We start from the raw sequence: 25,907 nt of genomic DNA, 5'->3' as shown, positions 1-25,907 counted from the left end.
GGCAGGGTGTGGCTACGGAGGGGCACACCTGGCCTGACCACTGGCCTGGCAGCTTCTTCCAGGCTGGCCCCCGAGGCCGCTGTGGGTGGGGCTCACCTCCGTGGTCTCGCTCGCTGCAGTGCTCTCTTCCTTCTTCCTCTCCTCCTCCTCCTGCTCCAGCTCCTTGATGCTCTCTTCCAGCACATTGGGCCAAAAGTCCCCTTCAAAATATGGCAGCTCCTTGGCACTTGTCAGCCTATCTTCAGTCGCCTGTTTGAAAATGTCCTGGAGGGGGACCGGAGCACAACAGTAAGATGACGGACCCCAAGCTCCGCAGCTGGGTAAGGGCACCTGGGGCCATGATACACGGTCCCTGGTCAGCAGGTGCTCCAACCAAGGGCTGGAGTGTGCCAACTGAAAACTGGATGGATGCGCTGATAGCAAGCTCTGATTTTCATTGTCTTAATTCAACCGGATATTGGGCCAGAGCACAGAGCAGTGGGGAGGGTGTCTGTCTTGCACACGGCTGGCCGGGTTTGATCCTGGCACCCCATGTGGTCCCTGGAGCACTGCAGGAGTGGTCCCTGAATGCAGAGCCAGGAGTAACCCCTGAGCATTGCCAGGTGTGGCCCTCGTCACCCCCGCCCCCCAATCAAACGGCAGCAATCCCAAGGCCTCCGAGCCGAGATAGACCCCGAGGCGCTGCGGCACCAGGCTCCTCCTCCAGCTCTCCGTACCTTGTAGTCGTGAATGATCCGCTCTGCAAACGCCTTGTCCAGCATCTTCTTGTACCACTCCTGCAGGCGTTTGGGTTTGGGGATCTTTTGATCAGGGGGGTGGCAGTGGAAGATGTAGTCGTCTCCTTCACTTGGGGGACAGGCCCAGATGTGTCCTGTCACGTACCTGCAGGACAGGCAAAGAATCAGAGAGAAGGGCTAGTGAGACACTGCTGTCTGCCAGGAAGAACGGCTGAGGTGCTGGGGCAGAAGCCAGGGTGGAAGTAAGACACGAAGACAAGCGAAGAAAGAAAGGGCCAGAGAGAAAGATACAGGGGGAAGGCCCTGGCACCCTCAATGGACCCGAGCCAGCCAGGAGTGACCCTGAGCAGAGCAGGGGTAAGCTCTGAGCATGGAAGAGAGCACAAAGGGATACCCGGAGTGCCTGTGGCCACGGGTGAGGTGGGTGCGGGAGGAACTCTCCAGAATGCGCCGCCAGCGCTGCCCAGGGAGTGCGGCCAGGCAGGGCCCCGTGCCAGGTCGGGGACGCCCCCAGGCACCTCACTTATTCAAGTCCAGGCCATCTTGCTCAGGGGCCTCTTTCAATTCAGGGAAAGGAATGTAAGAGAACACAACACAGGAACAGAGAGGGGGACAGCCGGCACGAACCCCATCTAGCAGGACCCCATTCTACAGTGTCCAGAGACACGAGGTGGATGGGCAGGAGCGGCAGGCCTGCGGTCGGGTGCTCAACCCCACAGGGGCCCTCAGCCTGCTGGGTGTGACTCAAAAACCAAAAAGGAAAAATAAAGAAATGAATTTATGGAGTCACAAAGTATTGAGTGACCCGCACTGGCCAGAAGGACAACAGGAGGGTGAGGGGCTCGCCGCACAGGCTGCCGACCGTGGTTCAATCGCTGGTACCACGTGGTCTTGAACACTTCTGGAGCGACCCTGAGCACCAAGCTGGGAGTAGCTCCCAAGCATTGCTGGGTGTCACGCCCCACTTTCCCCCTGCCCCTTGAAGATAAAAGCGCCAGGGTGCTCAGAGCACAGAGGAGGGAGTGCGCCCCAGCACTGCTGGATACACCCCGCCCCCCAAAGTCCCACCAAACCAGCGAGCAGGTGCAAGGGACCTTACTGACAGAACAGTGCTCTGAAAGGATCTGCGGTGACCTGGAAATTACACCGCAACACCTCCCTCAAGTCAGGAGACAGCAGGAAACGGAGGGGCAGGGTGGGGCAGGGAGGCAGGAAGGTGCCGCCCCGTGCGGAGGGGCTTTGGAGACCTCCAAATCCTGCTAGAATGTGTAACTTTAAAACAGAAATATGTAAAACTAAAAGCCTGAGTGCCGTGGAAAGACTTACCCTAACTTCTTCACGTACTCCAAGTACCCAATCAGAATCTCGTGGTACACAGCTGTCCTGAGGCAGCGGGGCCGGAAGAAATGAATACTGTCCAGGTAAGAGATGTACACGCGCCTGGAGAGAGCAGCGTCCGGTCAGCCCCCGGCATCGCCCGGCACCGAGGACACGAGCCGCTCCCCAGGAGAGACCGCGCTGCGGGCTGGCCCTCCAGCCCTCCAGGGTGAGCGACACGCCCTCAAGCTCGCACCTGCTCTGACACTACAACTCGCCCCTCTCCCCCCGCTGCTCCAGGGTGCCGGAGGCCTCGGGGGCGGCCGCGCATGGCCTGAACTCGCACCTGCAGACCCGCCAGCCCAGGCCCGCCATCTCCCTGGGCCTCACCCGGGCTCCACCCGGCTCAGAGATGTCCGAGTAGGCGCACCTCAGCCTGGTCCAGCTCAGCTTGGCCCCATGTCAGTGGGCTGCCTCCCCCCCTGAAAGGGCCACCCAGAGCCCCGGGAGCGGCACTGGATGAAATGTGCCCCAGAGGACAGTCCGTGCTGGTCACGGGGCTCAGTGGGCGAGCTCCAGTCCCTGACACCACAGAGCAAACCATTTCTTCGAGGGGGCCAGGGTGCACGTGCTGCAGGCAGGAGCCCTGGGCTTGCGCCCGAGCTCTGCGGGTGTGGGCCGCCCCTCCCCGGCGCAGCCCACCTGGTGTTGGGAGGCGGGCAGTCGGAGCCGTACTCCTGCACGTGCATCCCGAAGAAGCACACGTCCACGCCGTCGATCTCCTCGAAAGCGAAGAGCGCTTTGGTTCGGTACGGGAAAGACTCAGACATCTCCCCGGAATCCACGAATCTGAAAGCAAAGCCAGTGTCCACGAGGTGCCTGGCCAAGGAGAGCCGCCGCGCCACACCCCGCCCCCACCCCTCTCCCTGCGGCCCGCCAGGAGCCCCGTAAGGAGGGCAGGCTACATGCTGAGGCTGGAAGTTTCCGGAAAGCAGGGGGCCAGCAGTGGGGCCCGGCGCGGGGCTCTATGCACACAAACCGTGACTTCATGCCGGGTTTGACCTCCACCGTCTTGTCAGAGCTGGCCACCACCCGGACAAACACCTCCCCGGCTTCAGGGTGGTTCTGTCGTCGCAGAAACTTGTTGACTCGGTCTTCCAAGTGGTTGCCCAGCCGCGTGGTCTGCAGCCCTGGGAACGCAGAGGCAGGTGAGCGGCCAGGAGGAGGACAGTGGGCTCCCCCAACTGCGCCATCACGGCGGGCCCCAGGCTCTGCCTTTCTCCCTCCTGCGGCCTGGTGCTTGTGGGGGCCACACCCGGCAGTGCGCTGGGGCTGCTCTTGGCTCGTGCTCTGGCATCACCCTGGCAGTCTTCAGGGAACATACGTGGTGGCAGGGATTGAACCGGGCCTTCGAGAAGCAAGGCAGGGCCCGCTACCCTGTACCTCCAGCCCCTTTTGTCTCTCCTCTCTTCTTAAAAACAGGCTGCATGGGGCCGGGAGCCAGCACGGCGCACAGGGTCCGCCCGTGCACACAGCCGACCTGCACTCAACCCCGGCACCACTATGATCCCGACCCTCCAGAGTGAGCCGAGCACAGAGCAGGAGGAACCCCATGCGAGTCCCTCTACGCTGCGAACCCGAAGAGGGGAGCCCGCCCACCACTTACTCTTAGCACTAAATTTGTTTTCTTTTCGCGTCCTGCCAGTTTTCTTCAAGCAGTTGTCACACACAAACCTGGGGTTGGTAAAAAGAAGGGGTGTGAGGAGACCAACGGAGAAAGCGCACCCTGCCGACGAGGACTCGGCACTGGAGGTCACAGCGCGGTGGGAAGCAGAGGACAGTGGAATCCGGCAGGCAAACGCTCCAGACGGGACGAGCAGCCGCAGGCCCTCCCTTTGCCCCCTTCCCTTCCCAGGACGACAGGGTCACCGGGGAGTCACTCACCCCGAAGGCCAAATGATATCATAGTGCAGGACACAGATCTGATGCATCTTCCGGCCACACTCTTTGCAATCAACAAAACTACAAGACAAGAATTTGCAGTTTAGGGGCTGGAGCGATAGCACAGCGGGGAGGGCATTTGCCATGCACGCGGCCGACCCGGGTTCGATTCCCAGCAACCCATATGGTCCCCTGAGGACTGCCAGGAGCAATTTCTGAATGCAGAACCAGGGTGTGGCCCCCACACAAGCATCAGGAGCCAGGAGTAACTCCTGTGCATCACCGGGTGTGACCCAAAAAGCAAAAAAAAATTAAATAAATAAAGAATCTGCAGTGTAACCCCTGCAGTCCACGGTGGCCTGGTGCCCCGGACTCGAGCACTCTGCAACACCAGCGTGCCAGACTGAGCTGTGCTTACAAACTAGTCTGACTTCCGCCCGGCTTCCTTACACAAATGCTCAAGGCCACCTTCTCTCACTATCCTCTGCAACCAGAAATGAAATCTTACTGAACTACAAAATAAATAAAAAATAAATAAAATTAAGGGGCCAAGGAAAGAATAGAGGGAGTTAAGGCACTTCCTTAGTGTCGCTGTGGATCCTGGTCACCTCCAGCACCTACAAGAATGAGCCTGAAGCACAGTGCTGCTGGGGACCGCTAGCAGACATCCCCTCTTTCCCTACCCCAAGTCACCATCAAGGTCTGCTTCCTGGGCCTGATTCCTGGCACTATCGCACACTTCGAAGCCGGTGCTTCCCTAGGTTACGGGAGGCGTAGCTGCCTCCTGACAGATAGCTTCAGTGTTGCTCCTTTCTGCTCTGACCGGGACAAGGGGCCACGGTGGCTCCCGGGGTCCTACGGTCACCTGGGAATCGTCAGGCAGCTCCAAGGGCAGAGCCCACTCTTCCGGTCACTCCTGTGTGCCACCTTGACTCGTACCACACAGAAGGGCCAGAAACTCCCGCGTTCCCCCTCAGCTTCACGGCCCTGTGTCTCCCGTCTGCAGTGTCTGGGTCACCCGTGCGTGCCCGGCTCGGGCTCCCTGACTCGCACACCCCCCTGCTCAGCCTGTCGCCCCGGCGCCCCGCGCAGGGCCTCCACCTGGGGAAGACTGGGAGAGTCACTTCACCGAGTCAGGCTCAGCATCTCCTGCACAGCCAGCTCTGGGCCAGAGGGCTAGGCCCAGGGGTCACGCGCCACGCACACGGCCAACCTGGGTGCGATTCTAGACACTGCACAGGGTCTCCCGAGCCCTTCTAGGAGTGATTCCTGAGCACAGAGCCGGGAGTAAGCCCTGAGCACTGTCAGATGTGGTCCAAAAACCAAAACAAACAAAAAAACCAAACAAAATCTGAGGGGCTAGAGAGACTGTATCGGAGTTAAGGCACTTGCCTTCCGAGCAGCTGACCTGGGTTCGATCGCCGGCTGCACACAGACCCGGGGCTAAGTTCTCAGCACTGCTAAATTATTTATTTTTAAAGTCTCTCAAGCAGTGCTAGGGGTTTCCGGAGCCACTCCTGGTGACTCTAGATCAACTGGACAGCTCAGTGCCTGGCGATGCAGTGCTAGGGCCCCCTAGCTATCTCCCTGGCACGAGCTTCCGGTTTCGACACTCAGACCCTGACACTGGTTAGTAGCAGAGACTAAGAAAATGACCAAGAGAAAAGTCAAGGTTTCAAGCTGAGTTTGACTACAGAGGAGAGGCCCACTCGAAACAACATCTAAGCCGTTTCTGAGCTTGGTATTCCATGGCCACAGCATCCACACGCCCAGTGGGGCTGGCTGGAGCCTGCGCTCCCACAGCACGTGGCCCTGGGGACTGAGGGGACACCCAAGATCTTGCTCTGAAGCCTCACTAGGGACTAGCACAAAGCAAGTCAGCGACATTCTCCCCTGACACAGGCTTGGGAAACGCACTGAAGCGAAGGCAGTGCACAGCACACCCCAGACTTCTCATGGCTCAGTTTGAGAATGGGGCTTCTAAGGTTCTCTTCCGGAGACTTCCCTTGAATATCCTAGTACCCCACCAAACACTGCTGCCTCTTTGGTCTTAGGTCTCTAAAGACTCACACTGAAAGGGCATTGAGGCGCCGGTGACTAAGTTAGGAAGGAAGTGCAGAGAGAACCGAACAGCCACCTAATCTCACTCTCAGAGCCCCGCCAAGCACCCTGAGAGGCATGCACACTGTCTAGGAGTTAACAAGTATTTCTGGAATAACCTCAAACAAAGTCCCTATTTCTGACATTTTCTCCTGCTGCGCAATCCTAAAGAGGAACCTTTCTCAGCAGGTAGGGCGTTTGCCTTGCACGCGGCCGACCCGGGTTTGATTCCCAGCATCCCATAGGGTCCCCTGAACACCACCAGGAGTAATTCCTGAGTGCAGAGTCAGGAGTAACCCCTGTGCATTACTGGGTGTGACCCAAAAAGCAGGGGGGGAAAAAAAAGGAATTTTCTGATATAATACTAAATTCTAAAAGTCAGAAAGAAAAAATTATATACTCACGGTTCAGGATCTAAGGTATCATTCTTTTTCTTTTCAAACTGATCCTTTGAAATTGTCCTTATTTCAAAAAGGAAAAGAAAAAACGTTCATTAAAATTTATTTGCTGAATATGAACTATAGCTATGTATGTTGTTGCGATACTATACATGCCCTACTATGTAACACAGGGTATATCTGGGACGTTACTTTGCAACTCATTCTTAAAAGGAGCTGGTGACTAGCTAAAATCTCAACTGGACGCACTGATGACGAATATATATAAGAGAAAGCACTACTATTAATTTTTTCTATCTTCCTTGGAATACTTTTCCTAACTATCAACATTGATCATTTTAAGATTAGTTAAGTCTAGTCAAAATACTGAGCTTTTTGTATGTGTGTGCCTGGGATTAGGTCCAGAGGCTCACACAGGCAGAGGTGTGCTATGCAGAGTCTCAGAGTGCGCTGAGTCAAACCTGGTGCTTTCCAAGTAAACCTCTATCACGAATGGTGACAGGCTGAACCCATTTCCACACAACAAACTCTAACCTCCATGCTCCCCAGTGACACCTGGTCAGCATCCACTTTGAGCTATTCTGCATACGGGAAAAAGGTTGCTCTCCTCACTGCTCTGATTATGATTACCGCACGTGCGAACTACTTTTGGCCCACAAATACATAATCATACAGAACGAAAAAATGAAGATGGCAAGGGACATGCGAGTGAAGTGGCCGTGGAGACCCCCTGCCACTTCAGTCTGTACGCCCAGCAGCTGCTTTTTGTTCTGTTGTGAAAAAGTGAAACTGAGCTGCACACACACCGGGAAGCTCTGTGTGGGAAGTCTTGTCACCCCCGGGGACAGTCACACCTGCTGACTTCCTCGCACGGCAGGAATCCGTCAGGAGAAAAGACAGAACGAGGCAGACTGGCGGCAGGGCTCAAATATTTCAGCTCCCCCAACGAGAGCTCCGTCCCACTCATGGGCTGGCTTTCTCGTATCACCGGGTCACTCGATCAGAGGCCGGGTGCCTGGGGGAAAGGTGAACTCGGCAGAGGTGAGACACCTGTGCATGCTTGTCCACCTGGGAGCACCGGGGAGCACCGGGCACCACCCCAACAAGGCTCCGTGGGGCCAGCCTCTCGGAACCCCCGAGGCTCCACAATGGAAAGGACGGAGGAGGCCTCAGCGACACCAGCGTTCTCCCTGGCGGAGGGGGCAGTGTTACAGTGACAGTGTTACAACAAAGCACGAGGCCATCATCACGTGAGTCATGGGGCCTCAATAAAAAAGCAAGGAAAAACCCCTCGAAACCTCGTGTGCCACTGCCTGTTCTGTGAACAGGGGTCTCACTGTGTCGTTTTTAACTGAGGTATGATGGACTGCATGTGCCTCTGCTAAATTTTGGTTTCTTTGGAATAACTGAAAAATCCCCCCAAAGGAAGACTGGCAGCAACTAAGAACAAGCATTTGTAGGAAGAAAGAGGACCGGCTCGAGAAGAGCGCGGCTGGGCCTCCTGACGGAGGAGGCAACGTGGGCATGTCCTGGGCTTCAGCTAAATCCGCTCATGTTAGTGTAAACGTGGGTACAGTGAGAAAAGCACCCCCCAAGGTCAGACGGCAGCACGGCTCCCCTACTGCCCAGCAGCCCGAGAAGCGACGGGGATACTTACGTCTGGGGCTGTGATGGGTCGTCACCCAGGGTAACATTCTCCCCCTGGATCTCTGTGAAACACTTCTCACAGAAATGATACCTGTCAGCAAGAAGGCCATACTTGGGTGAACTGGTCCATCATAACACACAGCCACCCAAGCAACGATGCCACCAATCAGAGCAGGGCAGATCACCACGACGAAGGGGGGGCGTTGTTGGTTGATTGATGGGTCAGTGAGGACAATGAAGGGGACGGGCAGGTGGGGAGGGCAGGATTAGAGAACAGGGAAGGGAACAAATAGCACAGACATAAAGGTAAGACGCAAACACCAAGACAACACAGAGCAGAAAGCCAAGGCAAAGCATTGATTAGCGTTCGGTCTCACTGCACACGACACAGGCCAGCATCACTAACAACGACCCGGTTCAGGCCAGCTCCAAGATGCAAATGTTTCAAGGGGTGGTTCATATTAGAATCGCAAGGAGCCTAAACGTAGGAGTTTGAATTTTGTTAATACTTAAATAAAAATCAAATATAACTCGAGTTTGAAATAGAAAAAAGTTTACTTTGAGCAAAAAAGCAATTTAAACAGAAATAGCTTGGTTATTCAAAATGGAAAATTTATGCCTGACAGCAAATTTGGTATTTTCTTTCTATATTAAGCCAGGTCTTTAAAGGTATGAAAACAGAGTACCTAGAACCCATTTTAATTTGTTATTTTTGTCATGTTAATCAGGTCAATTGGGTTACAATACAAATGAAACCAAATCCATATTCTAGACAAACATTTAACAGAAACGCAGTCGGAGTCAAGGACTTTCCAGCCATTTAGCAATAGGCAGGTACAGAGAGCAAACTGATATACTGTATAAGTAATACAATATACAGCAATCCAAGAACCATCTTAAATACTTTCCAACTTCGGCTCTAAGCTCTGGTGGGATGTTTTGGTCCTGGGACCAGGCACTCAGCAGTCCGAGATCCCCAGTGACACTTGGACTGGGCAACAAGCCAAGTTAAGCAAATTTAGAGACTGAATTTTTAACGCACAATCTGCATTTGAGAAATTATCCATCATCCCAATTTTCTTGTAATAGAGAGCCCGAGCTCCATCTATCAAACAAGAACAATCAAGCAGGAACCAGTAAATGTTTGGAAAGGACACATGAGAAATCAACAGAATCGCAGGCGGATGCCGCATACACAGGGTGTGCACACAAGACAGTGTCAGAATCAACACGCTCAACAGTGGACCACAAGCAAAAAGGACAAGTGTCAGGCAGCGACGGCAGCACATCAAATGCGGTTTTAGTGCTCGTAACTATGTCTACAGGATGCCAAGAGGATTAGTAGAACGACACTATGACGAGACTCGGGTGCCGCGTGGTGCTGGTGGCGGCGGCAGGCACGCAGCATGGCTTCACTCACACGCACACCCAGGCCCCAAGCTGGGGCCCGCTGGCCCGAGACCTACACTACCCCCCGCCACCCCCCGTGCCACCCGAAAGCAGCCTGTCTGCCACGCCGTCCGGACTGGAGAGCGGAGGGTGAAGCGTGGCGAGGCAGGACCTGCCCACCCGAGACGACTCCCTGTTCCCGCCTGCTGGTGACAGCACAGGTTCCTGCTAGGGCCCGCTGGCGGGGCCGGAGGCACTGAGGATGCTCTGAGAGCAAGCAGCTTGAGCAGGACAGACCGTGAACGCTGCTGCTTCCATCTAGGTGTCGCTCTAGGGCAATGAACCAGAGCAATATTCTGGCAAGTTCTGAAGCCTTGAGGTCATGTCATGAAGAGAATTTCCACATGTAGGAGAGAGTGACCACCACTGGCAAGGCAAAACTGAAGTATGGAGGCCAGAGAACAATTCAGTGGCAACCAGAACCATGTGCAGAAAGGGGCCCCCTCAAAGACAAGTAGTTCCCATTTAAAATCCAACTGGGAACCGACCGCTCCAGCTCATTTGAGCTGCCGTGGGCTGCGCACGATTCTCAGGGAACACTGACATGCGTGTGAGTCCACAGAGTCTGGAAATCCTAGACAAATCCTTCGCCTTTCTTCAGGCTGCCCAACAGGCCTGGCAATATCAAGGCCACAAAAATCAGACCCATCGTGTCCCAGAGGAAGGAGGGGCGGCTGCTGAACCCACGCTGTCACCTGCCACTAACTCCCAGGTAGGCCAAGTCCTGACCTCCAGTCAGGAAGTGGGAGGAACAGAGTCAGCGGACTCGCGGGCCTGTGCAGGCAATGGCAGCGCACGGCAGTCTGCCCCAGGTGGGTTGGTGGGGCAGGAGGGTGGGCAGAGTCTCACTATCACCACACGGCCCCGGCCATGACAGTCAGCTGTAGCACCCTGGCCACTAGGGGCTGACAGATGTTAATGCCCGGCCGCTTCTACCTTATTACTGAAACTCCGTGTACCTTGGAAATACACTGGGGCTCTGAAAATTCACTTTCCAACCCTAAAAGCCTGGTGACAAGTCTGCCTTGTGTGAAGGAAGCAGTTTGATGAATATGGAATTACAGAGACAAAATATTCCATGTATCTGATGATGATGTACGCCTGGCTACCTAAAGTTAGCAAAACAGAACTGCACGGCTCTTATCTTAAGGGTGTTATTGTATGGAATAAATTTTCAAATGCAGATTGTTTTAAGTCCCATACCAGTATATACAAATAACTGGGAGTTATATGTGGCAGCTATCGTATTTATAGAGAATAACTGGAAAACGTATAAACAGTTTTCCCAACATGAATTACTTTTAAATTTTCAAAGCTAGAAAGCAAGTGAAAATTAACCACATGCTAAATAGTTTTGATAGAGGGTTTCACATGTTTTGAAGGATTTTCTGGGGTTCAAAATGCCCAGTTTAGGACCATAGGTGCCAAAGCAATTGTTAAAAAAAAAAAAAACAACCAAAAAACCCCTACGGTGTTCACAAACAATAGTCGAAGTTAAGAAGAGTTGTCAGCAGCTAAAATGTCCATCTTAGAATTAGGCCTCTATTTTCTCAGAATAACAATGTTAATACCTTCAAGTACAATTATTCTACAAAGCACAACTCTGAGAATAAGCTGAGGCGTGGCCTGCCTACACGTTTGTTCATGTAAGAGAGCTCCTTACTAGTACTGTATGGTAAGGGCGCTTGCCTTGCACGTAGTTGACCAGGTTTGATCATACGGTCCCCCAGACCCTGGAAGTAGGGATCCCTGAGCACAGAGCCAGGAGGAAGACCTGAGCACCACTCCACCAAAAAAGGGGGAAGAAAAACAAACTTCTTTTGTTCAGTAAAAGTGAGTTCAATTTGGAAGTAGAATTCAACATTACAGAACCTTCAAAAACATTCCTGTGTTGACACTCATCTACCATCTCCCCCGAGGGGGAGCGGTACACAGCAGCATTATTAATTCTACTGAAAGTGAATTTCTCAACTTAAGCCAGAATCTGTGCAAACAATCAAAGGCAGGATTTGAAAAACCCTTTGATAGAGAAACCACAACGAAAAGGCCACAAAACCTCGGTGAGCATGGCAAGCTATCTGCTGTCCTTCTAGACTAAAATAGACATGCTGGGGCTTGCATGTGGCCTTGCATGTGGCCGACCTGGGTTCGATTCCCAGCATCCCATAGGGTCCCCTGAGCATGGCCAGGAGTAATTCCTGAGTGCAGAGCCAGGAGTAACCCCTGTGCAATGCTGGGTGTGACCCAAAAAGTAAAAAAAATAAATAATGGACACGCTATTTTTCAAATGCAGTTAATTTTAAACTTAGTTTCATAACTTTAATTTACTTGGTACCTGACAGTTTCCAAAGTGAATTCCTGAGCATAATTTCATCAGACACTGACAACTGTCCCTATGCCCACAAATACAGATAAAGGCTGAAGGCTGATGCATTCATTAGTGGAGGTGTCAGGTCAAGTGACTGAAATGGTCAGAGGGGCCAGAAGTCAGGAGGAACACTTGTCACGATAGAGAAATTTTATTACAAAGGACGATGGCATCAATTCAAACTTTTGTTTTAAAATGTTTATACCGATATAAGGAGAAGGGGAAATCAAGGTAGAAATAAAATCCCCCTTCTCGAGTATTTTCAGCAGGATGGGTGTGCAAGTAGCACTTCTGGTAGGTGCCTTTTGGGGACAGTCATCCTTTGCTCATGCCAGCATTCTGTGGGACCAAACAGTACTGCAAGCTGGCAACGCCTGTTGTAATCAGACACTTTCAGGTAAAAAGGATTTTAGATAGGATTCTGCTGAGCATTGCCTTGAATATGGTAAGCCATTTCCACAGAGCTGAATGAGGGTCAGAGATACCCAACAGGCGGGGGCACAGGCTCCACTGTGGTAGCATGAAGTCCTCAGGATACTTGCTAGTACTGACCACCCCAAAACTGAGTTAAGAGCCCATCACAATGCTATGTGTGGCCCCAAATAAATTTTAAAATAATCTAGAAATCATAATCTAAGGAAAGAAAACCCACAACGTATCTCTGAACAAATAAAAATTCTTCTATTTCTTCAAAATATCAGAACTTCATAGAACTGCCCCAAGGAAATAAGTAGGTGAAATGCTGCTGATCCCCTAAAGCCAACTTCTGCTTCTCTGGCCTTTGGGGTCACCTCCAGGTGGTGCTCGAACCCAAGTTTCCCACACACAACACATGCGCTCAGCCCATGGAGCTCCTGCTGGGCCTAACGCTGAAGGTAACAAACAGGCCTAAGTTCCATCCTGCACACCAAGACTCGAAGCCAGGCTGACCGGCCGAGCCGGAGCCAGGGCACCCTCCTGTTCCAGCAACCTGGGGCCACTTAAAACAACGGGCACAGCATTTAAAAAAAACCCATATTGTTTCCACTCTCCCATTCTGTGTAACAGGTAACCACTCCTGTTTTTGGTTCGGGTGGTACTCAGGGTCACTCCCGCCTGTGGCTGCAACGGGCTGGGCTTCCTGCAAGTCAGCGCACACCCCAGCCTGCTCCACTCTTTGGCCAGAACACCTATCTTTATTCCCCACCATCTAGCAAAGCAATGGCAGACTCTTGTTGCTGTTCTTTCCTCAATGCCAAAGTGGAAAGCCCAGGGCCTCACACATGCAAAGCAAGTACGGGAGTTATTCTTCAACTCAATAAAAACATCATCTGATTTTGTATAGGATTATTAATTTTTTCTAAATCCTATTATAGGCTTTATGTTTTTAATTTTATTTAAAAAGTGAACTGGCACCAACGCAAGTCCTTCCATGTGACTGTCAAAGTCAAAATTAGGCAAATATTTACATCTAAAAAAATATATAAATTTTCAACTTTAATACTACAAGGCATATCAGCCTTTATTAGAAGTACATCAACTCAGCTCTAATGTGGTTTCTTTTTAGAGACCATGGCTTAAAAATGAACTGATCTGGTGCTAGAAATATAGTAAGCAGTTCTGAGTTTGAATCGCCATGCTGAAAAGCATGCTTTCATCTGAAATGTAACCCGAGTGCTCGGGCAGCGTGAGAACGGGCACTTCCCACTGAAGGCCGAAGAGAAATAATGTGCCTGGCTACAATCAGGTGAGCCTGCCGTGCCCGAAGACCTGCCCTTTACCCCCCAATTCTGCAAAGTGCTGCCCACTTACCTATTCTGGTAGCTGTAATAGGCTGCGTCCCGAGGAATCGTACAGAGCTGCTTCCCATAGCAGCACAGAGTCTGTGGGGAGAACTCATACTGCAAAAACAAAGGGAAAATATCTAAATACAGACCATTTACTGTCATATGTTCTACGCCACTACGAAGGATGAAAATGATGTTAGTCCAATGGATAGTAGTTTTCATCATTGTTTACAGACTTTTTTGATACAATGGGACAGAACTTGCATCCCAGAGATACTCATCATGTACAGACGAACGGATACAGGGGCAGCCAAAAACACACTAACTGGGCTCATTCACTCATCACTTCAGGCAACCGACTATTTCACAAAAAGCCAGAGATACCATGTGACACAGAGTCCAGCACACAGGTGTGGCCAGAATGCTGAATCACAGTATCATAATATCCCTTTGGCTTAATCGGGGAAATGAATTTCCTAGTCAAGTTTAAACCGTACCTTTCGTCCACAGCAGTACCCAAGGGACTGCATCACAGGGTCAATTTCTTGCTCAAAGACCTCTGCGAGTTTACTACAGAACTTATAGACCCGAGATGTCTTCCGGTTGTAGAGCCAGGCATTGTTGAACATAAGCCAGACGTCATCCACATATTGCCAGGGTTCTTGATACTGTCCCGTATCCAACTTCCGCTTAATGGTGGAGAGGTCCATGGGATTCTTCACAATGTCAAAATAATCCTTCAAGACAAAGCACTGTCAGTCTAGCGGCTCCTCCATGTTGCGGATACCAGACTTAGATGGGAGACTTAGCTCAAAACAGAACGTTCCAATCAGCCTACTTTCAGGAAAGAGGAACGAGAATGGAGTCTGATCTTCCCGCCCTTACTATATGAAACTGTAGTATCTCCAAGTGTGATCAAATTACTTCAAAGCAAACTTAATGCATTAACAGAATTAAGGGACAGGAGCCCAGAGAGGTAATACAGGGAGGGTTTTGCAAGCTGCCACCCAGGCTCCGTCCCTGGCACCCCATATAGTCTTGAGTTGCACCAGGAGTAAGCCCTGAACACTTCCAAGTGTGGCCCAAACAAACAAAGAATTGAGAAAACCCTTACTTTCCTTCTTTTAAAATAGGGAACAAGTCTGTACCTATCTCACGGCGATCCACCACATGTTTTACAAATAGATAGATAGACAGGGAACAGCGCCTCCTCAAGCCTCAGCAGTGCGGCCTAGTGCACTCCCGGGTGGGGCTGGCCTACGGCACAGGGGACCGGCTCAGGGCACGCATGTTACGGAAATAAACAGATAGACAGGGAGCAGCACCTCCTCAAGCCTCAGCAGTGCGGTCTAGTGCACTCCCGGGTGGGGCTGGCCCTTCCCAAATAAAACCAATACAGGCTGGGGAGATGGCGCGGGGCCACACGGGGACACAGGCACAACGCTGGGTACCAAGTGGGATGGAAATGCTAAAACCAGGGCTGGAGCAATAGCTTCAATAGGTGCTTGCCGTGTACGTGGACTGACCTGGGTTCAATCCCCAATATCCCATGTGGTCCCCAATCCCACCAGGACTGAACCCTGAGCACAGAGCAAGGAATAAGCGCTGAGCAGTCAGTAAAACAAAAAATTTGGAGGAGGGGTGTGTTTGGGGTGACTCCTGGCAGTGTTCAGGGGACCACTGGTGCCGGACATTCAAATGGCATTAGTCACATGAAAGTGACTTACCCCCTGGCTCTCTCTGGCTCTAATCCGATTACGTCATACAGACACTCTAAAGGATAAACTAGCGTACACTGAGGAGCTAGACTGGCAGTTCTATTTCACATGCTAACTCACCGGGATTCCTAGGAGCTGGGGATCGACAGGCTGCCGAAAGGGTAAGGACTCTGGGTCCTGTCGATACAGCGCTTCCAGCGTTGGCATGAGAGCCTGGCGCAGTTCCTCTGGCTTGAAGACTGCAGAAGAAAACATAAAGAGACCACACGGCTGAGGAGATGTCGGGGTCCCCTTCCCCCACGATCCCCGTGCAAGCCCGGAGAGGTCTCGGTCCTTTCCCTCGCAGCCTCCAGCCCCAGGCTCTCACAGCTGTCACTCCTGAACAGTCAGCAACATTCCAAAGTAGCAACTCTGGAGGCCTGAGTGGTAGTACAGAGGGTAGGATGTTTGCCTTGCATGTGTCCAACCTGGGTTCGATCCCTGGCACCCCATACAGTTTCTCTAGCACCACCAGGTGCGACTCCTGAGTGCAGAGCCAGGAGTAAGCCCTGAGCATTGCTGACTGTGGCCCCCAAAACAAAAAGCTACACCTCAGGGCTTCTGGATACACAGTATAAAAACTTCAGCACTAGGTCATGAGGTAAAAGGCCAGACTGAGAAGTCTGCTTTTTCAATTGAAGGCTTAGTACTAATATCCGTTGCACAGAAAATGAAGCCAGGGTCAGGCAGAGTACAGGCGCTGGGCCTGCACGCAGCAGACCTCAGTTCAATTTCTGGCACCATATATAGTTCCCTGAGCACTGTCAGGAATGATCTTCCAATCACAGAACCAGAAGCAAGCCCAGGGGAAGGGAGAAAGGAAAGATGGACGGACGGAAGGACACTGGCCGCCAAACAAGAGGCGAGTGCTAAGGGCTGGAGCACGTCCTGGCATGAGTGGCCCTGGGTTCTGTCTCCAGCACAACGTGACCTCCCAAGCACCACCATACGTGACTGTTATGGCACAAGCAGTGCTGGGGCTCCTTCCCCGCTCCACAGGTGTCTGACATGGTCAGGAAGGCAGAAGCAGAGTGGCAGAGAGGGCGGTGTGGGGGGGAGGGGGGCTCGGCTCACACACAGCCCCTCCTGGCAAGCACTTCAGACAACTCGTTCCACATTTTTCCCTTGGAGAGTGATTTGAGAGATTCTCTACAACACGACATGGCCAACTGTAACTTAAAAAGCAAAACAAGACCCTGAAAGAGTTCAAAATTCCAGGTGGGACCTGCCAAGCACCAAGTTACTGGGAGATAAAAGCAGGTCCAGGTATGTGGCTCACAGTTTCTCAAAAATGAACATGTGGTGCAACAAGTTACTTAAGGACAAGTGACAGTATCCGCTGCAGAGAGAGCACTCAACAGCCTATGTCTTCCCTTCGGGAGGTTCGGGTGAGCCCCACAGCGCTGCTGTTGGCCCAGCTGTGTGCCACAGGAGCCACCACCCCAGCGCGACAGGCCAGTGTTCTGGGCACTGCTAGGTGCAGTCCATAAGACAGAATACAATAAAAAAAAAAAAATTGGGGGTAGAACAATACTATTGTGGATAGGGATTTGCCCGGCACATCAAACTGGGTTTGATCACCGACACCCATATGGTCCCCCAAGACTGCCAGGAGAAACTCCTGCGTGCAGAACCAGGAGTGAGCCCTAAGCATAGCTGAGTGGCTCAAAAGCAAAAAAATAAGAAAACAAAGTCCTGCATAAAGCAGGGAGTCAAATTCCCAGATGACAAAAAGATGGTACTGCATACCCGTACACACATATATGACATGCATTACTTTTTTTTCAAAAACTGTCTTTTTTTAAAGGTATTTAAACAGTATAACATTAAGCTAATGCATTAAAAAATTTATATGACAAAATTTAAAAGGTAATACTGGCAGGGCTGGAGCAATAGTACAGTGGGCAGAGTGTTTGCCTTGCATGTGGCTGACCCAGGTTCAATTCCCAGCATCCCATATGGTCCCCCGAGCACCACCAGGAATAATTCCTGAGTGCAAAGCCCAGTATAACCTATAACCCCTGAGCACCACCGGGTGTGACCCAAAAAGTAAAAAAAAAAAAAAAAAAAAAAGGTAATATTGGCTTTCTATTAGAAAGTGTATTATAGATAATGCTTAAGTATCCGCATTAATAAAAAAACTAATAAAAATCTCCAAAAATGTAGAAAAAAATCACCTAAATAGACAAAGAATATTCAATTTAAATTAAAGATTATAATCTAGTACAGGGCAACCGCAAGTGTCCTAAGTGAGTGCCATACTTCATGGCAAAGCACTGACCCTCAACTTTTAAAGAAGCCCCTTTAACTCTTCTTGCAAAAGTCGTTTCAAGGCTCTGAATTCCCTAAGCTGCTGCCTGTCCCTGAAGCCCTCAAAGGTACAAAATGATCAATGATACTGAGTGAGAATCTGGCTGGAATATGTTTTTAAAGAGGCAGTGAAGGGAGGAAAATTGATTCCAAGATCCAACAGACAAATGGATTCTAATTTTAAACTATAATTTTCACTTGAGTTTTAGCATAATATATATTAAAAATAATCCAATTATCTGAAAGGACTACCAAAATATAAAACACTCACTCCCGGGGCCGGAGCGATAGCACAGCGGGGAGGGCGTTTGCCTTGCATGCAGCCGACCCGGGTTCGATCCCCGGCATCCCATATGGTCCCCCAAGCACCGCCAGGGGTAATTCCTGAGTGCAGAGCCAGGAGTAACCCCTGAGCATCGCTGGGTGTGACCCAAAAAAAGCAAAAAAAAAACCCCAACCAAACAAACAAAAACATTCACTCCCTTTCCCAGTGGCCTGTCAGTGAGAATTCCTTCCATGTCTTTCACTCAAATGATGCCACCCAGGTGCGAGAGGGGCAGGTAAGAGGCCACAGATGACCACTCAACTCTCCAGACTCCAAGACTAAATTCATGTCACTACCTTCAAGATTTAAATGGTTCTTGAAGACTACTTTTTATAAAATTCTTATAGCTATCATGCCATATATATATATATATTTTATATATATATGCACATATATGTATATTTTGGGCCACACCCAGCAATGCTCAGGAGTTACTCCTGGCTCTACACTCAGGAACAACTCCTGATGGTGCTTGAGGGACCATATGAGATGCTGGGGATCGAACCCCGGTCAGCTGCATGCAAGACAAATGCTCTACTTGCTGCACTACCGCTCCAGCCCCCATGCGCGGCGTACCCTGAGGTGCTCGGAGGCCCGACGTGGTGAGACTGGGCCCAGCCTGGCCACACGCAAGTAAGCTAACCTGCCGCTGTATCAATCTGTCCCGGGGTTTTATTTATTTGGCTTTTGGGCCACATCTGGTAATGCTCAGTCAGGGATTACTCCTGCTCTGCACGCGGGAATCATTCCTGGTGGGCTCGGGGACTCCTCTGGAATGCCAAGGATCGAACACAGGTCAGCTGCTTGCAAGGCAAGTGACTTACCCACCATACTATTACTCTGCCCCATCAGATTTTTATTTTTAAATGAATTTGATTTTTTTTTCTTTTTGGGTCATACCCGGCGATGCACAGGGGTCAGTCCTGGCTCATGCACTCAGGAATCACCCCTGGCGGTGCTCAGGGGACCATATGGGATGCTGGGATTCAAACCCAGGTTGGCCGCGTCCAAGGCAAACTCCCTACCCGCTGTGCTATCGCTCTAGCCCCTAAATTTGATTTTTTAAAAAGAATCTTTTGAGTCACACCTGGTTGTGCTTGGGCTTGCTCTTAGCTCTGCATTTAGGGATCACTCCTGGTAGAGCTTGGGGGACCATGTGTAGTGTTGGGGATCGAACCTGGCAAGAGAACCCCCCATTGTACTATTGCTCTGGCCTACAAAATAACTCTGTCGGAATAAACAGCAATAGAAAGTCCACAAAGACATTCTCAAATGCAGTGTTTCTAGGGTGGAGACCTGAGACCACCAACGAAGAACTGCTGGACTCTAAGATCTCTATCCAGTGGTCAAACTGGACAACTTCTACCATTCTCCAATTTTCCCTACAGATGCCACCTGCATCCTTGAGCTTCCTGAGCCCCATCTACATGGCTAAGGGCCACTTGACATTTTTCCAACATCCGTAATTCCTTTGGACACATCTCAAATGGACTCCCATTGCACCCAGCATGTGCTACGAGAACGGTGTCCCCTACGCAGCTCCCAACTCCAGAGTTTTACCTTGCTCCACTTCTCTTACACTCAATGATGGGATCGCCCCCACCCTCCTACCTGGAGCATCTTATTTCCTGGTCTTTTGTTTTGTTTTGTTTTTGGGTCACACCCAGCAATGCACAGGGGTTACTCCTGGCTCTGCACTTAAGAATTACCCCTGGTGGTGCTCAAGGGACCATATGGGATGCTGGGAATCAAACCCAGTCGGCCGAGTGCAAGGCTGGTCTTGTTTTTAAGCTACACCTGGGCATACTGGAAGCTACTCTCAGGCTGCACTCCAATCCCTGGCGCTGTTTCCATTAGGAGACACTCATGAGCCCCAGTGACACATGCACTGCTCTAGCGGAGATCACGCCGACGCCCTGCTCAGCCCGCTGCCCCTCGTCTCATTCCCATCGTAAGTTCTCTGGTTCTCAGGCTGGAGCCCACTCACCCAATGAAGGATGCAAGGGGAGCTGGAGCAATTTTCACTGGGGAAGGAAGGGAGAAAGGGAGGAGGGGAGGGAGGGCTGGGGGCTATTCCCGTGGTACTGGGGCACTGGCAGGCACTGAGGAAGCAGGGCTAGCAGCCGGGCTCTCGTGTGCCAAGCATGTGCTCCAGCCCTCTGAGCCCACCCCTTGGCCCTGGGCTTCAGCTCGGAGCTGCGGTGCGGGCGCGGTCATGGCCACCTACTTTTCTTCCGGGGCTGCGAAGGAGACGTGGACTGGGAGGCCGCGCCGTTGCCGCTACTCTCCTCCTCCTCCTTCGCTTCTGTCTTCACCTCCGGCTTCTTATCATCCACCTCCATCGGTTCCGACTTCTGCTCTGTGGTGTCTGTTTCTTCTTTAACTTGAGAAGATCCTTGCAAATCCTCCTCCATCATCTTCCAAAGACAAAGTCACAGACAAGAGCACAGGTTGTCAGCGACCTTGTGAATCGGCCTGCCTGGGAGGGGAGAGCACTCTGGGGCCTGCCTGGGAGGGGAGGGCTGCCCCGGGCCGGGGAGAGCACTCTGCCCTCGGCTGCACTGTGCGGGGCCCGCCCACAGCCATGGAGCCCGGAGTCCCTTTTGGAACCTGCTCAGCCCCACAAGCAGCGTCTGTTAGTCTCACACACAAAGAGTTCTGGTTTGGAATAAGGAATCTTGAAAATTAGGGCAGGCATCAAATTCCTAATTTCCAAGAGGGCCACGCAGGTGAAGTCACTGCCAACGGGAACCGGGGACAGGCCAGTGCACCCAGGAGCCCAGACCTCATATACTGCCCCGCTGGCCTCCCAGTCCCGACTGCCGCTACATGGGAATGCAAACACGCTGGTAGAAAGGCCTCTTATTTTCAAGAGAGCCAGAAATCATGATTTGCATGCAATCTCCCATTTAAAAACTATTCCGTTGGCCAAACAAGAAGTTTATCAGCTGGATTCAGCCTGTGATCTGCTAGTTTTCGATTTCTGCCACTGGCCTGTAAGTGAATAAATTCTGTGCAGTCTGACGGGAGAACTCTACACAAACAAGGAACATCAGGGAGAAAGCTGCCGCGTCACTCAAATAATGAAACACAAATACAGACATGTTCTTCCTAACGAAGTAAAATGAACCCGCACCTCGCATCCAAAGAGCCCCAGCCACCCGGGAGGCACCTACCGCAGAGCCAGGCTCCCCCTTCGGCTCACTGGCGTCGGGCTCGGCGTCCTCCGTCTTGACCTCGGCCTTCATCTCCAGCATCGGCATCTCGGCTCCTGGCTGCTGGGAGCTGGTTTCAGCACTGGCCACGGAGGACGGCGTGGGGACCCGGTTATCGATGCTGCCTGCTGCCTGGGAAAGCTGTGAGGAGAGTCGGCGCATGTATCTGCGTGTAGGAGCCGTAACCCATGACGGCTCACCCCACACGCAAGTGACGGGCGCCTCCCCTCCCTCAGAGAACCAAAGCACCAAAGCTAGCAGAGGAGCTTAAGAGAAACTCCTCATCAGGCAGAACACAACTGACTTCCGGTTAAGAATCAAAATGAGGGGGCTGGAGTGATAGCATAGCAGGTAGAGCATTTGCCTTGCAAGCGGCCAACCCGGGTTCGATTCCCAGCATCCCATATGGTCCCCTGAGCACCGCCAGGAGTAGCTCCTGAGTGCAAAGCCAGAAGTGACCCCTGTGCATTGCCAGGTGTGACTCAAAAAGAAAAAAAGAAAAAAAAAGAATCAAAAATGGAAGAACAGAGATTTCTAAATCTGTTATAAAATTAGTCTATATAAGTCATAGAACCTCCTATTTAAAATATGGTCATGAAATGTACAACATAAAGGTTGAATTACAAATTGGTAAGCACAGGGTGGAGTGATAATACAGTGGTGAGGGCGCCTGCCTTGCACGTGGCCAACCCAGGTTCAATGCCCAGCATTGGATATGGTCCCTCAGCATCGCCAGGAGTGACCCCTGAGCATCAGGGATTTGACCACCACTCCCTACTGTCCCCCAGCCCTGAAAAATCTCTAAGTATATATATGTAGGGCCAGATTACAGTGCCTACAAGTAATAAGAATATATAATTAGCCTGTTCAATGCAGGAAAGCTAGTGGTATTGGTGGCAGAGAAATAAACAAATACGAAGAGAAGAAACTATAAAAATAATTCTAAAATGTCAAAGTCTCCCCTAATGGAGTTTAAGTAAATAAAAAATTACATTGGGTCTAATTCAGAGCTAAGAAGCCTGGGGCCAGAGATAGTGGGCACAGTGCTTGACCTGCATACAGCCAACCCCGTCTGATCCCTGAGCGCAGTCGGGACAAAGCTGCGAGCACCTCCAGGTGTGGCCCGAAAACAAACTAAAGAAATATCGCTGTCGCTGTCAACCCGTTGTTCATCAATTTGTTCGAGCGGGCACCAGTAGCGTCTCCATTGTGAAACTTGTTACTGTTTTCTGGCATATCGAATATGCCACGGTGAGCTTGCCAGGCTCTGCCGTGTGGACGAGATACTCTCGGTAGCTTGCCGGGCTCTCCGAGAGGGACGGAGGAATCGAACCCGGATTGGCCGTGTGCAAGGCTAACACCCTATCCGCTGTGCTATCGCTCCAGTCTTTCACTGAAATTTGGACTGCAGTGAAAGAAACACAAACTAAGGATAATAAGGACGCTCCCTCTGGAGGAGTGAGAATCTCAGCCCGGAGCAGCTGGTATCTGGAGTCCGGGGAGGGGTTCTTGGGCACGCCTTTCTCTCGAAAGCAGGAGAGGCTTCCTACCGGCAAACACGGCTGAGAGGCAGCGCGTCAGAACATCAACAACTTGACCTGCTCACGGATCTGACAAAGCCCTTCAGAGAGAACGGCTCTAAGTGAGACACCAACAATCTCAGATAGTTAACCGGAAGCTCAGCTCCTGCCCGGGACAGTCTGAACATACTCCAGGGGCTGGGGCCTGCACAGCCCCAAGTCACACTCTGCCAACTACAGCTTCTGAGCCAACTGTGGAAATGAGAGTCTGGTAGGGCAAAGAAACCTTGGTGGAGTGGCACCACGACACTTAACGGTATCACGACGCAACTTCTTTGCAGGAAAGTGCCCGTTTGAGAGGCAGAGAGGCTCACCGGCGTGCCAGGAGGCTGGGTGTGCACGGGGGTCGGCTGCTGTTGTGATGACTGAGGAGTGGCCACGGATGGAGGCTGGACAGGGGTCTGAGGCTGTGGGGTCACCTGGGCCGGGGCTGTAGCCTGGACCGTAGGCGTGCTCTGGGTTTGGCTAGCACTGGGCGCTGAGCCCGGAGTCGGGGTGGAAGTTTGCCCAGAAGACGACACTGGAGTTGACGGCTGGGTGGGTGCTGGTGGCTGGGGAGGGGTCATCCCAGGCGCCGTCGGATGCTGGAGAGTCGGCATGCCCGAGGCCGTGGAAGCAGGAGGTGGCGTCTGGTGCAAGGGTGACTGTGTCACTGGTGGGCAGGAGAGCTGGCTGGCCTGGGGCCCAAGCATGTTCAGAGGGTTGGGAAGAGCAGCACCGGGCACCTGCCCCTAACAGACAAGAAAAGAGTTGGGCGAAATGAGTTCCCACCCTTGAAAAATGGGCCGACAAACATGAAGAATTAACTGCATGAAACGGTGTCAGTCTGCTGCTAAGGTCTGTGGGCTCCATGGGAAGGTTCTGACTGAACATGCAGAGCTGTGCATGCACGGAAGGGGTACTTTCCTGCAGAGCCAACATCCCCGGAGGTTCTCAGTTTGATGTGGAGAACAGGGGAAGCCTGAATGAAGCACGAGGATCCTCTAGCTCCTGAGCTGTGTGCTTCAGAACACCCACCCCCTCGGAGCTGGAGCGAGAGTACAGAGGGGAGGGGGCGCGTGCCCTCTACGAGGCTGCCCTGATCCCCGGCATCCCATATAACCCCAGGCACCACCAGGAGTGATTCCTGAGGGCATGGCCCAGAGGAAGCCAAGTATCACCAAGTGTGAGCCCCCCACCCCCAAAACAATCCACCCTCAGCTTAGACCTGTGGGAAGCTATTATTGAAACTAATTCTCTATTATTGAGAAAATGAGAATGAGTTACTGGGGTCAGGGAGAGAGCGCCAACAGCCGCGGTGTGTGCTGGGCTTGATCCCAGGCACCCAAGTGGTTCTGGCGCGGGCGGTGGGCACTAAGTACACCTGAACCCGACTGTCTCACGCTCCCTGAGCACCTGTCGCTGGGCCTGAGACGAGCTCAAAGGCTGACACAGGTTTTGCCTGCTGAAAGTCCGGTCTGACCCCTCAGACTAGCCTTCATGCACCAGGTACGGCCCAAACCCAAACCAAAGCACCCAAGTGTCCCAAACACTGAAATGCTACAGTACAGTGGTTCTCAACTAAGGACACAGTCCTGAATTACCAATGAAGTAAAAACAAACAAAACCCACGCATGTCTAGGGTGACGGGGAAGGAATATACACAGTGTCTTGGACAAACACAACTAGTAGCTGATTTCTGTAAATAAGGTTTTATCAGCACACAGCCATACCCCTTCACTTATACAGAATGAGTCACACAGCTGCTTTTACATTATAAAAGTAGCATTATAAAGTTAGAACAGACTCTGGGGCCCAAAAACCAAAAATAATTTTTTCAAGTTCTAGAGCAATAAAGTATTAAGAAACAGCTAAATATATTAAACACGTTCACAATCTTAAGCACTATGATGAACAATGAATGAGAGAGGAAGACACAGGAAAAGAATAGGAAATAGTTTCAGATGGAATACATAAAAATTAAACAAACAAACAAAAAAGAGAACTAATCATAAAATTTAACTAGTTTGACCACGTCAGAGCAGATCAGAGACAGGCAACCAATGACCGAGACCTTCCTAACTTCCTCTCAGAAGTCCAGCGTCTCAGGGCCAGGGAACTACTACAGGGCCAGGACGTGTGCCCTGTTGTTCCTGGCACCACACAGTCCCCGAGCATTACTGGGTGTAGCCCTGGAGGCCCCAGGTGGTGCCATATCCTCAGGATCTTGCTCTGAACCGCCAACAGTTTGGCTGAGAATCATGGGGCGGGGGAGAGACACCATTTGGGAGATACACCCACCCTCATCCCATCCTCTCTCCCTGTCTCTCTCACTTTTCTGTCTCTGGACCAGAGCAGCAGTATAGTGGGTGGGGTGCTTGCCTTGTGCGCAGCCAACCCAGGTTCGATCTCCAACATCCCATGTGGGATGCGGGATCCCAGCATACGGGACGCTGGCACCACCAGCATCCAGGTGTAACTCCTGAGTGCAGTACCAGGAGTAACCTGAGAATGTTGTGTGTGCTCCCAAAACAACAAATTAAAATACAGAGAGCACGAGAAGGGAACCCCTAACCAAAATAAAAACTTATTAATCCCCCACCTCAAACCAGAGTTCGTTCATTCCACTGATATTCACCCAAAATATAAGAGGATTTCTGAACAAGGTAAAGTGACAGGACAAAGGTAGGAGAAGCAACGTGACCACGAGAGCCGGGCCGCTGTCCCGAGCAGACCCTCGGCTGTGAGCGCAGGTACCTGAGACACGCCTGTCTGGGCCGCCGGCTGCCCCAGGCCAGTGCTGTTCACACTCATCCCTGTCCCACTGGAGGAGGGGAACTGGTTCTGTGGCAGAAACTGGTTCTGGGCAGGTGCCTGGGCCATCATGTTGTTGGCATGCGTGCCCATCATGTTGGGGGGCTGAGGCATCCGGGAAGGAGAAATGGTCATCTGAAAGACACAAGCATCAGGGGCGCGGGCTAGAGCGGGCCCGAGCGTTCAGGCTCGGCCAGAGGCCCG

The 25,907-nt window shown here is 51.7% G+C and overlaps 1 protein-coding gene across 3 annotated transcripts in view; it reads right to left on the bottom strand.

Annotated features, from left to right (window-relative positions):
- The window catches only part of CREBBP (CREB binding protein), a 109,016-nt gene that overhangs the window by 6,434 nt on the left and 76,675 nt on the right, over nucleotides 1-25,907 (bottom strand). For all 3 annotated transcript variants that reach the window (XM_055137271.1, XM_055137269.1, XM_055137270.1), the window contains 16 exons: nucleotides 25,647-25,838; nucleotides 23,225-23,641; nucleotides 21,292-21,471; nucleotides 20,343-20,532; nucleotides 15,562-15,680; nucleotides 14,221-14,460; nucleotides 13,749-13,837; nucleotides 8,151-8,231; nucleotides 6,500-6,556; nucleotides 3,999-4,076; nucleotides 3,721-3,788; nucleotides 3,094-3,244; nucleotides 2,757-2,903; nucleotides 2,064-2,177; nucleotides 717-882; nucleotides 97-264 (listed from right to left, as the gene is read on the bottom strand). In XM_055137271.1, coding sequence (XP_054993246.1) covers nucleotides 97-264; nucleotides 717-882; nucleotides 2,064-2,177; nucleotides 2,757-2,903; nucleotides 3,094-3,244; nucleotides 3,721-3,788; nucleotides 3,999-4,076; nucleotides 6,500-6,556; nucleotides 8,151-8,231; nucleotides 13,749-13,837; nucleotides 14,221-14,460; nucleotides 15,562-15,680; nucleotides 20,343-20,532; nucleotides 21,292-21,471; nucleotides 23,225-23,641; nucleotides 25,647-25,838 — 2,457 coding nt within the window. The remainder of the gene's footprint in view (nucleotides 1-96; nucleotides 265-716; nucleotides 883-2,063; nucleotides 2,178-2,756; nucleotides 2,904-3,093; nucleotides 3,245-3,720; nucleotides 3,789-3,998; nucleotides 4,077-6,499; nucleotides 6,557-8,150; nucleotides 8,232-13,748; nucleotides 13,838-14,220; nucleotides 14,461-15,561; nucleotides 15,681-20,342; nucleotides 20,533-21,291; nucleotides 21,472-23,224; nucleotides 23,642-25,646; nucleotides 25,839-25,907) is intronic.

This window comes from Sorex araneus, chromosome 4 (assembly GCF_027595985.1).
Source record: "Sorex araneus isolate mSorAra2 chromosome 4, mSorAra2.pri, whole genome shotgun sequence".
NCBI classification, from domain to species: Eukaryota; Metazoa; Chordata; class Mammalia; order Eulipotyphla; family Soricidae; genus Sorex; species Sorex araneus.
The sequence above is the reverse complement of the archived record's forward strand: the minus strand, read 5'-3'. Positions and strand labels throughout refer to the sequence as shown.